Source organism: Pelophylax lessonae (genome assembly GCF_965119305.1).
Source record: "Pelophylax lessonae genome assembly, chromosome: 11".
Classification (NCBI taxonomy): domain Eukaryota; kingdom Metazoa; phylum Chordata; class Amphibia; order Anura; family Ranidae; genus Pelophylax; species Pelophylax lessonae.
Genome location: NC_138778.1, coordinates 238,928,365 through 238,942,229, shown reverse-complemented (window position 1 = coordinate 238,942,229; position 13,865 = coordinate 238,928,365). Strand labels below are relative to the sequence as shown.

General features: G+C 46.5%; 1 protein-coding gene across 1 annotated transcript in view; it reads right to left on the bottom strand.

Moving 5' to 3' along the window:
• LOC309567524 (WD repeat-containing protein 97-like) overlaps positions 1–13,865 on the bottom strand; it is a gene marked incomplete at its 3' end in the record, with an annotated part of 71,477 nt that overhangs the window by 47,295 nt on the left and 10,317 nt on the right. Inside the window, exon 3 of the mRNA XM_082272909.1 lies at positions 4,511–4,584. Coding sequence (XP_082129035.1) covers positions 4,511–4,584 — 74 coding nt within the window. The remainder of the gene's footprint in view (positions 1–4,510; positions 4,585–13,865) is intronic.

The window sequence follows — 13,865 nt, the reverse complement described above, 5'->3', positions numbered from 1 at the left end:
CATACACTGTGCCTGCAACACACAACCATACACTGTGCCTGCAACACACAACCATACACTGTGCCTGCAACACACAACCATACACTGTGCCTGCAACACACAACCATACACTGTGCCTGCAACACACAACCCTACACTGTGCCTGCGACACACAACCATACACTGTGCCTGCAACACCCAACCATACACTGTGACTGCAACACACAACCATACACTGTGCCTGCGACACCCAATCATACACTGTGCCTGAAACACACAACCATACACTGAGCCTGCAACACACAACCATACACTGAGCCTGCGACACCCAACCCTACACTGAGCCTGCGACACCCAACCATACACTGCGCCTGCAACACACAACCATACACTGCGCCTGCAACACCCAACCATACACTGTGCCTGCGACACCCAACCATACACTGCGCCTGCAACACCCAACCATACACTGTGCCTGCAACACCCAACCATACACTGTGCCTGCAACACCCAACCATACACTGTGCCTGAAACACACAACCATACACTGAGCCTGCAACACCTAACCCTACACTGTGCCTGCAACACACAACCATACACTGCGCCTGCAACACATAACCATACACTGTGACTGCAACACACAACCATACACTGCGCCTGCAACACCCAACCATACACTGTGCCTGCAACACCCAACCATACACTGTGCCTGAAACACACAACCCTACACTGTGCCTGCAACACACAACCATACACTGCGCCTGCAACACATAACCATACACTGTGCCTGCAACACACAACCATACACTGTGCCTGCAACACACAACCATACACTGCGCCTGCAACACACAACCATACACTGTGCCTGCGACACATAACCATACACTGTGCCTGCGACACACAACCATACACTGTGCCTGCGACACCCAACCATACGATGCGCCTGCGACACCCAACCCTACGCTGCGACACCCAACCATACGCTGCGCCTGTACCATCCAACCATACGCTGCGCCTGCGACACCCAACCATACGCTGCGCCTGCAACACCCAACCATACGCTGCGCCTGTACCATCCAACCATACGCTGCGCCTGTGACACCCAACCATACGCAGCGCCTGCAACACCCAACCATACGCAACGCCTGTGCCATCCAACCATATGCTGCGCCTGTGCCATCCAACCATATGCTGCGCCTGTACCATCCAACCATATGCTGCGCCTGCTACACCCAACCATACGCTGCGCCTGTGACATCCAACTATATGCTGCGCTTGCGACACCCAACCATACACTGCCCCTTTGCCATCCAACCATACGCTGCGCCTGTGCCATCCAACCATGCGCTCCACCTGCGACATCCAACCATATGCTGCACCTGTGCCATCCAACCCTACGCTGCGCCTGCGACACCCAACCATATACTGAGCCTGTGCCATTCAACCATACGCTGCGCCTGTGACATCCAACCATACGCAGCGCCTGCAACACCCAACCATACGCAGCGCCTGCGACACCCAACCATATACTGAGCCTGTGCCATTCAACCATACGCTGCGCCTGTGACATCCAACCATACGCAGCGCCTGCAACACCCAACCATACGCAGCGCCTGCAACACCCAACCATACGCAACGCCTGCAACACTCAACCATACACTGCGCCTGTGACATCCAACCATATGCTGCGCCTGTGCCATCCAACCATATGCTGCGCCTGTACCATCCAACCATATGCTGCGCCTGTACCATCCAACCATACGCTGCGCCTGTGACATCCAACTATATGCTGCGCTTGTGACACCCAACCATACACTGCCCCTTTGCCATCCAACCATACGCTGCGCCTGTGCCATCCAACCATGCGCTCCACCTGCGACATCCAACCATACGCTGAGCCTGCGACACCCAACCATATGCTGCACCTGTGCCATCCAACCCTACGCTGCGCCTGCGACACCCAACCATATACTGAGCCTGTGCCATTCAACCATACGCTGCGCCTGCGACACCCAACCATATGCTGCGCCTGCACCATCTAACCATACGCTGCGTATCTATACCTCTCCTCTTCTGCTATCCGGACCTTGGATCCCGGGGGAGGTTTGGATGTCCCAGACTGAGTGGGACCCACACTGTACTTGTGGTCTTCCGTCAGTATACGGCTTCCTCCCAGTCATGAACATAGATACCAGATTTTCCCACCCGCCCTACATACAAAGCTAGCCGACAAATTAGCTTGTACTGGAATCTTCTCATTTATTGAACAGTTGCACACTCAATTTATACACACATGAGCACATCCCCCTCCTGATCAAATTACCCCATCAGGTCAGGGGTTGCCTAAATACATTATCATATGCAGATGAAATTGGATACAGAAATATAATTACCATCTCTAAAGAACAACCAACACAAACAGTATACTATTTCCACTCAGCAACTAATAGATGACAATTATTCAATCAACCTGAGCCAATTATGTAGCAGACGGCCGTCCTCGAGCTCCTGGAATACAATACACATTGTCTCAATACACATCTTAGCATTGCTTTGATTATTTAGGCGTCACAGACTTCATGGTAACAGTCTATAGGTCTCACAGTGTAAAGTGGAATGAAATCTTCATAGTTCTTGTGAGAGATATTGTTGATAAATATTACTCTCCCATTTGAAGTTATCCAAACCATATTCTCAGTGTCCATTAGGAATCTGTCCTTCACTCCCAGTGATGGTGAGTACCTGCCCACACCTCATACCTCACTCCTAAAGGACAGGTGACTGAACACCTCATACCTCACTCCTAGAGGACAGGTGACTGAACACCTCATACCTCACTCCTAAAAGGACAGGTGACTGAACACCTCATACCTCACTCCTAAAGGACAGGTGGCTGAACACCTCATACCTCACTCCTAGAGGACAGGTGACTGAACACCTCATACCTCACTACTAGAGGACAGGTGACTGAACACCTCATACCTTACTCCTAGAGGACAGGTGACTGAACACCTCATACCTCACTCCTAGAGGACAGGTGACTGAACACCTCATACCTCACTCCTAGAGGACAGGTGACTGAACACCTCATACCTCACTCCTAAAGGACAGGTGGCTGAACACCTCATACCTCACTCCTAAAGGACAGGTGACTGAACACCTCATACCTCACTCCTAGAGGACAGGTGACTGAACACCTCATACCTCACTCCTAAAAGGACAGGTGACTGAACACCTCATACCTCACTCCTAGAGGACAGGTGACTGAACACCTCATACCTCACTCCTAGAGGACAGGTGACTGAACACCTCATACCTCACTCCTAGAGGACAGGTGACTGAACACCTCATACCTCACTCCTAGAGGACAGGTGACTGAACACCTCATACCTCACTCCTAGAGGACAGGTGACTGAACACCTCATACCTCACTCCTAGAGGACAGGTGACTGAACACCTCATACCTCACTCCTAAAGGACAGGTGACTGAACACCTCATACCTCACTCCTAGAGGACAGGTGACTGAACACCTCATACCTCACTCCTAGAGGACAGGTGACTGAACACCTCATACCTCACTCCTAGAGGACAGGTGACTGAACACCTCATACCTCACTCCTAGAGGACAGGTGACTGAACACCTCATACCTCACTCCTAGAGGACAGGTGACTGAACACCTCATACCTCACTCCTAGAGGACAGGTGACTGAACACCTCATACCTCACTCCTAGAGGACAGGTGACTGAACACCTCATACCTCACTCCTAGAGGACAGGTGACTGAACACCTCATACCTCACTCCTAGAGGACAGGTGACTGAACACCTCATACCTCACTCCTAAAGGACAGGTGACTGAACACCTCATACCTCACTCCTAGAGGACAGGTGACTGAACACCTCATACCTCACTCCTAGAGGACAGGTGACTGAACACCTCATACCTCACTCCTAGAGGACAGGTGACTGAACACCTCATACCTCACTCCTAGAGGACAGGTGACTGAACACCTCATACCTCACTCCTAGAGGACAGGTGACTGAACACCTCATACCTCACTCCTAGAGGACAGGTGACTGAACACCTCATACCTCACTCCTAGAGGACAGGTGACTGAACACCTCATACCTCACTCCTAGAGGACAGGTGACTGAACACCTCATACCTCACTCCTAGAGGACAGGTGACTGAACACCTCATACCTCACTCCTAAAGGACAGGTGACTGAACACCTCATACCTCACTCCTAGAGGACAGGTGACTGAACACCTCATACCTCACTCCTAGAGGACAGGTGACTGAACACCTCATACCTCACTCCTAGAGGACAGGTGACTGAACACCTCATACCTCACTCCTAGAGGACAGGTGACTGAACACCTCATGAAGTACTGCAAGGGGACAGGTAAAATTGTTACCAAAGATGTGAGCTGGTGAAACATGTGAAAATATTTAGCTCTAACTTCTCATTATCATATCTGAATTACAGTGGATTCAAATATTTTACAGGATCAAATATTATAGATTACCCTGGAAACAACTCTTCTGAAATCCTCCCGCAGATCTCTCCACAAATGATTGGCTTTACTTTGGCATCTCTCATCTGCAACAGAGAATTTCCATAAATACCAGAATATTGTATAGCATAGAGTATTATTTATTCCTACAAGAGATAACAGACCAGTATATGACCAGTATAGGAGATAACAGACCAGTATATGACCAGTATAGGAGATAACAGACCAGTATAGGAGATAACAGACCAGTATAGGACCAGTATAGGAGATAACAGACCAGTATATGACCAGTATAGGAGATAACAGACCAGTATAGGAGATAACAGACCAGTATAGGAGATAACAGACCAGTATAGGAGATAACAGACCAGTATATGACCAGTATATGAGATAACAGACCAGTATATGACCAGTATAGGAGATAACAGACCAGTATATGACCAGTATAGGAGATAACAGACCAGTATAGGAGATAACAGACCAGTATAGGAGATAACAGACCAGTATATGACCAGTATAGGAGATAACAGACCAGTATACGACCAGTATAGGAGATAACAGACCAGTATATGACCAGTATAGGAGATAACAGACCAGTATATGACCAGTATAGGAGATAACAGACCAGTATATGACCAGTATAGGAGATAACAGACCAGTATAGGAGATAACAGACCAGTATAGGAGATAACAGACCAGTATATGACCAGTATAGGAGATAACAGACCAGTATAGGAGATAACAGACCAGTATATGACCAGTATAGGAGATAACAGACCAGTATAGGAGATAACAGACCAGTATAGGAGATAACAGACCAGTATAGGAGATAACAGACCAGTATAGGAGATAACAGACCAGTATATGACCAGTATATGAGATAACAGACCAGTATATGACCAGTATATGAGATAACAGACCAGTATATGACCAGTATAGGAGATAACAGACCAGTATATGACCAGTATAGGAGATCTGTAGATGGGAGGACAGTACAGAGTATTATATATAATAGTATAAGGAGATAAAAGACCAGTATAGGAGATAACAGACCAGTATAGGAGATAACAGACCAGTATAGGAGATAACAGACCAGTATATGACCAGTATAGGAGATAACAGACCAGTATATGACCAGTATAGGAGATAACAGACCAGTATAGGAGATAACAGACCAGTACAGGAGATAGCAGACCAGTATATGACCAGTACAGGAGATAACAGACCAGTATATGACCAGTATAGGAGATAACAGACCAGTATATAACCAGTATAGGAGATCTGTAGATGGGAGGACAGTACAGAGTATCTATAATAATAAAATCCAAGTGTCTCTGCGTCCTGTCCCTGTGTCTGTGGGATTGCCCCACGGACAGCCGTTGGGAGTGCAGAGACTTCGCCCCGCCTCTACTTCAATCTGTTAGGGCAGGACTTTTTTTTTTTTTTTTAAAGCCCGTGGTGTGTAAAACACACTCAAAAGACTTACACCCGATGCATAAAAAGTGCACACACGCAAAACGTGAGACACACAAAAAGTGCACAAGGCGTACGTATGGCCCTCCTCCGAAGAGGAAGGGCCCTGACCCTGATCCCCCGGGGCGTGAAGCTCCTGACAGGGACTGAGGTACTCACTTAGGTCCGCCCAGCCAAAGCCAGGCAGACCCCGTTCTCCAGGGGGACTGCTGAAACAGCCCACCCCAAGTACTAGGTGGGGCTCCCCCGAAGGGAGACCCCACAAGAGAGGGCGAACTAAGCCAGAAGGCCATATCCACCCCCTCCCAAGACATTCAGGGCAGGCCCGAGGACCTACGCCGTACTAATCGTGCAAGTGACAGTACAACCAAAAAGGGACAAACGTGACACATAACAAAGAAAAACAGAGTGGGGAAAGGGGAAGTGGAGAAGTGCTGGGTAGTGCCAAAGTGCGAGACCTTGACAGGCCCCCCCCGGCCAGGAATAAAAAATTCCTCTGGTCTAAGCCAAAAGGCCGCCCCAAGAGGCAGGTGCAGAAAAAGTGTGATGGTGCAGTGACCAAGGTGCCAAAAAACTCAGGTGAGCTGCCCCTCACCAGTAAGAATTAAGGCACCCCTGGACTGACACCCCAGGGGCACATACACTACGGGCTTTTTCGGTCTCAGCCCCTGGCCAGACCCCGTGGTAGCCCTATCCTACCAGGAGGCATCAGAACTTTAGACAGCTTAGGGAGAACCTGCCTTCAATTGGGGACAAGCCTTTTGCAAGGCCAGATTCAACCCAGGAGGAAAAGCTCTCCCACCGCCATCCGCCATTCCTTACCAATCACATCCAGGAGCAATACTAGCCGTGGTCGCCCGGCTTTCTTGCTCCCTTCAAACTGACAGGGGCGGACCCATTCAAATCAGAAGGCAGCGGACCCATCCGGCTTTCTCTGACAGTGCCTACTTCCCGGTCCTCCAGTTACACCCAGAGCGCCCCGGTTCATTTCAGCCCCTGCCGATACCAACCATCAAGGTCCATACCAACTGATAAGAACAGATACTACACTTGATCTTAGCCAAAAGGACGAGAAGCGGGAGAAAGGGCCAGAATTTCCATAAATACCAGTATAATTGTATAGCATATAGTATTATTTATTCCTACAAGAGATAACAGACCAGTATATGACCAGTATAGGAGATAACAGACCAGTATAGGAGATAACAGACCAGTATATGACCAGTATAGGAGATCTGTAGATGGGAGGACAGTACAGAGTATTATATATAATAGTATAAGGAGATAACAGACCAGTATATGAGATAACAGACCAGTATATGACCAGTATAGGAGATAACAGACCAGTATATGACCAGTATAGGAGATCTGTAGATGGGAGGACAGTACAGAGTATTATATATAATAGTATAAGGAGATAACAGACCAGTATAGGAGATAACAGACCAGTATATGACCAGTATAGGAGATAACAGACCAGTATATGACCAGTATAGGAGATCTGTAGATGGGAGGACAGTACAGAGTATTATATATAATAGTATAAGGAGATAACAGACCAGTATAGGAGATAACAGACCAGTATAGGAGATAACAGACCAGTATATGACCAGTATAGGAGATAACAGACCAGTATATGACCAGTATAGGAGAAAACAGACCAGTATATGACCAGTATAGGAGATCTGTAGATGGGAGGACAGTGCAGAATATTATATCACCTATAATAGTAAAAGGGATAGTGATAGTAATAGGGATGGTGAATACTATGACTAGGGTGAGGATATTGATTACCTGTCCACAGGTAAGGAGGAGTATAGAGAAGGCAAGTACTATGACTAAGGTGAGTATTGATGAGTACTATGACTAGGGTGAGTATTGATGAGGATGGAGATGGTGAGTACTATGACTAAGGTGAGTATTGATGAGGATGGAGATGGTGAGTACTATGACTAGGGTGAGTATTGATGAGGATAGAGGTGGTGAGTACTATGACTAGGGTGATTATTGATGAGGATGGAGATGGTGAGTACTATGACTAGGGTGAGTATTGATGAGGATGGAGATGGTAAGTACTATGACTAGGGTGAGTATTGATGAGGATGGAGATGGTGAGTACTATGACTAGGGTGAGTATTGATGAGGATGGAGATGGTGAGTACTATGACTAGGGTGAGTATTGATGAGGATGGAGGTGGTGAGTACTATGACTAGGGTGAGTATTGATGAGGATGGAGGTGGTGAGTACTATGACTAGGGTGAGTATTGATAAGGATGGAGGTAGTGAGTACTATGTCTAGGGTGAGTATTGATAAGGATAGAGGTGGTGAGTACTATGGTTAGGGTGAGTATTGATGAGGATGGAGGTGGTGAGTACTATGGTTAGGGTGAGTATTGATAAGGATGGAGGTAGTGAGTACTATGACTAGGGTGAGTATTGATGAGGATAGAGGTGGTAAGTACTATGACTAGGGTGAGTATTGAGGAGGATGGAGGTAGTGAGTAGTATGACTAGGGTGAGTATTGATGAGGATGGAGATGGTGAGTACTATGACTAGGGTGAGTATTGATGAGGATGGAGGTGGTGAGTACTATGACTAGGGTGAGTATTGATGAGGATGGAGATGGCGAGTACTATGACTAGGGTGAGTATTGAGGAGGATAGAGGTGGTAAGTACAATGACTAGGGTGAGTATTGATGAGGATGGAGGTGGTGAGTACTATGACTAGGGTAAGTATTGATGAGGATGGAGATGGTGAGTACTATGACTAGGGTGAGTATTGATGAGGATAGAGGTGGTAAGTACAATGACTAGGGTGAGTATTGATGGGGATGGAGGTGGTGAGTACTATGACTAGGGTGAGTATTGATGAGGATGGAGGTAGTGAGTACTATGACTAGGGTGAGTATTGATGAGGATGGAGATGGTGAGTACAATGATTAGGGAGAGTATTGATGAGGATGGAGGTGGTGAGTACTATGACTAGGGTGAGTATTGATGAGGATGGAGGTGGTGAGTACTATGACTAGGGTGAGTATTGATAAGGATGGAGATGGTGAGTACTATGACTAGGGTGAGTATTGATGAGGAAAGAGGTGGTAAGTACAATGACTAGGGTGAGTATTGATGGGGATGGAGGTGGTGAGTACTATGACTAGGGTGAGTATTGATGAGGATGGAGGTGGTGAGTACTATGACTAGGGTGAGTATTGATGAGGATGGAGGTGGTGAGTACTATGACTAGGGTGAGTATTGATGAGGATGGAGGTGGTGAGTACTATGACTAGGGTGAGTATTGATGAGGATGGAGGTAGTGAGTACTATGACTAGGGAGAGTATTGATGAGGATGGAGGTGGTGAGTACTATGACTAGGGTGAGTATTGATGAGGATGGAGGTAGTGAGTACTATGACTAGGGTGAGTATTGATGAGGATGGAGGTAGTGAGTACTATGACTAGGGAGAGTATTGATGAGGATGGAGGTGGTGAGTACTATGACTAGGGAGAGTATTGATGAGGATGGAGTTGGTGAGTACTATGACTAGGGTGAGTATTGATGAGGATGGAGGTGGCGAGTACTATGACTAGGGTGAGTATTGATGAGGATGGAGGTAGTGAGTACTATGACTAGGGTGAGTATTGATGAGGATGGAGGTGGCGAGTACTATGACTAGGGTGAGTATTGATGAGGATGGAGGTGGTGAGTACAATGACTAGGGTGAGTATTGATGAGGATGGAGGTGGTGAGTACTATGACTAGGGTGAGTATTGATGAGGATGGAGATGGTGAGTACTATGACTAGGGTGAGTATTGATGAGGATGGAGATGGTGAGTATTGATGAGGATGGAGATGGTGAGTACAATGATTAGGGTGAGTATTGATGAGGATAGAGGTGGTGAGTACTATGACTAGGGTGAGTATTGATGAGGATAGAGGTGGTGAGTACTATGACTAGGGTGAGTATTGATGAGGATAGAGGTGGTGAGTACTATGACTAGGGTGAGTATTGATGAGGATGGAGATGGTGAGTACAATGATTAGGGTGAGTACTATGACTAGGGTGAGTATTGATGAGGATAGAGGTGGTGAGTACTATGACTAGGGTGAGTATTGATGAGGATAGAGGTGGTGAGTATTATGACTAGGGTGAGTATTGATGAGGATAGAGGTGGTGAGTACTATGACTAGGGTGAGTATTGATGAGGATGGAGATGGTGAGTACTATGACTAGGGTGAGTATTGATGAGGATGGAGATGGTGAGTACTATGACTAGGGTGAGTATTGATGAGGATAGAGGTGGTAAGTAAAATGACTAGGGTGAGTATTGATGAGGATAGAGGTGGTGAGTACTATGACTAGGGTGAGTATTGATGAGGATGGAGGTGGTGAGTACTATGACTAGGGTGAGTATTGATGAGGATGGAGATGGTGAGTACTATGACTAGGGTGAGTATTGATGAGGATAGAGGTGGTGAGTACTATGACTAGGGTGAGTATTGATGAGGATGGAGGTAGTGAGTACTATGACTAGGGTGAGTATTGATGAGGATGGAGATGGTGAGTACCCATGACTAGGGTGAGTATTGATGAGGATAGAGGTGGTAAGTAAAATGACTAGGGTGAGTATTGATGAGGATGGAGGTGGTGAGTACTATGACTAGGGTGAGTATTGATGAGGATGGAGGTGGTGAGTACTATGACTAGGGTGAGTATTGATGAGGATGGAGATGGTGAGTACTATGACTAGGGTGAGTATTGATGAGGATGGAGGTAGTGAGTACTATGACTAGGGTGAGTATTGATGGGGATGGAGGTGGTGAGTACTATGACTAGGGTGAGTATTGAGGAGGATGGAGGTGGTGAGTACTATGACTAGGGTAAGTGTTGATGAGGATGGAGGTAGTGAGTACTATGACTAGGGTGAGTATTGATGAGGATAGAGGTGGTGAGTACTATGACTAGGGTGAGTATTGATGAGGATGGAGGTAGTGAGTACTATGACTAGGGTGAGTATTGATGAGGATAGAGGTGGTAAGTACTATGACTAGGGTGATTATTGATGAGGATGGAGGTAGTGAGTACTATGAGTAGGGTGAGTATTGATGAGGATGGAGGTGGTGAGTACTATGACTAGAGTGAGTATTGATGAGGATAGAGGTGGTGAGTACTATGATTAGGGTGAGTATTGATGAGGATGGAGATGGTGAGTACTATGACTAGGGTGAGTATTGATGAGGATGGAGATGGTGAGTACTATGACTAGGGTGAGTACTATGATTAGGGTGAGTATTGATGAGGATGGAGATGGTGAGTACTATGACTAGGGTGAGTATTGATGAGGATAGAGGTGGTGAGTACTATGACTAGGGTGAGTATTGATGAGGATAGAGGTGGTGAGTACTATGACTAGGGTGAGTATTGATGAGGATAGAGGTGGTGAGTACTATGATTAGGGTGAGTATTGATGAGGATGGAGATGGTGAGTACTATGACTAGGGTGAGTATTGATGAGGATGGAGATGGTGAGTACTATGACTAGGGTGAGTACTATGACTAGGGTGAGTATTGATGAGGATGGAGATGGTGAGTACTATGACTAGAGTGAGTATTGATGAGGATAGAGGTGGTGAGTACTATGACTAGGGTGAGTATTGATGAGGATAGAGGTGGTGAGTACTATGACTAGGGTGAGTATTGATGAGGATGGAGATGGTGAGTACTATGACTAGGGTGAGTATTGATGAGGATGGAGGTGGTAAGTACAATGACTAGGGTGAGTATTGATGAGGATGGAGGTGGTGAGTACTATGACTAGGGTGAGTATTGATGAGGATGGAGGTGGTAAGTACTATGACTAGGGTGAGTATTGATGAGGATGGAGGTGGTGAGTACTATGACTAGGGTGAGTATTGATGAGGATGGAGGTAGTGAGTACTATGACTAGGGTGAGTATTGATGAGGATGGAGGTGGTAAGTACAATGACTAGGGTGAGTATTGATGAGGATGGAGGTGGTGAGTACTATGACTAGGGTGAGTATTGATGAGGATGGAGGTGGTAAGTACTATGACTAGGGTGAGTATTGATGAGGATGGAGGTGGTAAGTACTATGACTAGGGTGAGTATTGATGAGGATGGAGGTGGTGAGTACTATGACTAGGGTGAGTATTGATGAGGATGGAGGTGGTAAGTACTATGACTAGGGTGAGTATTGATGAGGATGGAGGTGGTAAGTACTATGACTAGGGTGAGTATTGATGAGGATGGAGGTGGTAAGTACTATGACTAGGATGATTATTGATGAGGATGGAGGTGGTGAGTACTATGACTAGGGTGAGTATTGATGAGGATGGAGATGGTGAGTACAATGATTAGGGCGAGTACTATAACTAGGGTGAGTATTGATGAGGATGGAGGTGGTGAGTACTATGACTAGGGTGAGTATTGATGAGGATGGAGATGGTAAGTACTATGACTAGGGTGAGTATAGAGGGGGGTGAGTACTATGACTAGGGTGAGTATTGATGAGGATGGAGGTGGTGAGTACTATGACTAGGGTGAGTATTGATGAGGATGGAGGTGGTGAGTACTATGACTAGGGTGAGTATTGATGAGGATGGAGGTAGTGAGTACTATGACTAGGGTGAGTATTGATGAGGATAGAGGTGGTGAGTACTATGACTAGGGTGAGTATTGATGAGGATGGAGGTAGTGAGTACTATGACTAGGGTGAGTATTGATGAGGATAGAGGTGGTGAGTACTATGACTAGGGTGAGTATTGATGAGGATGGAGATGGTGAGTACTATGACTAGGGTGAGTATTGATGAGGATGGAGATGGTGAGTACTATGATTAGGGTGAGTATTGATGAGGATGGAGATGGTGAGTACTATGACTAGGGTGAGTATTGATGAGGATGGAGGTGGTGAGTACTATGACTAGAGTGAGTATTGATGAGGATAGAGATGGTGAGTACTATGACTAGGGTGAGTATTGATGAGGATGGAGATGGTGAGTACTATGACTAGGGTGAGTATTGATGAGGATGGAGATGGTGAGTACTATGATTAGGGTGAGTATTGATGAGGATGGAGATGGTGAGTACTATGACTAGGGTGAGTATTGATGAGGATAGAGGTGGTGAGTACTATGACTAGAGTGAGTATTGATGAGGATGGAGGTGGTGAGTACTATGATTAGGGTGAGTATTGATGAGGATGGAGATGGTGAGTACTATGACTAGGGTGAGTATTGATGAGGATGGAGATGGTGAGTACTATGACTAGGGTGAGCACTATGACTAGGGTGAGCATTGATGAGGATGGAGATGATGAGTACTATGACTAGAGTGAGTATTGATGAGGATAGAGGTGGTGAGTACTATGACTAGGGTGAGTATTGATGAGGATGGAGATGGTGAGTACTATGACTAGGGTGAGTATTGATGAGGATGGAGATGGTGAGTACTATGACTAGGGTGAGAATTGATGAGGATGGAGGTGGTAAGTACAATGACTAGGGTGAGTATTGATGAGGATGGAGGTGGTAAGTACAATGACTAGGGTGAGTATTGATGAGGATGGAGGTGGTGAGTACTATGACTAGGGTGAGTATTGATGAGGAGGGAGGTGGTGAGTACTATGACTAGGGTGAGTATTGATGAGGATGGAGATGGTGAGTACTATGACTAGGGTGAGTATTGATGAGGATGGAGGTGGTAAGTACTATGACTAGGGTGAGTATTGATGAGGATGGAGGTGGTAAGTACTATGACTAGGGTGAGTATTGATAAGGATGGAGGTGGTAAGTACTATGACTAGGGTGATTATTGATGAGGATGGAGGTAGTGAGTACTATGAGTAGGGTGAGTATTGATGAGGATGGAGGTG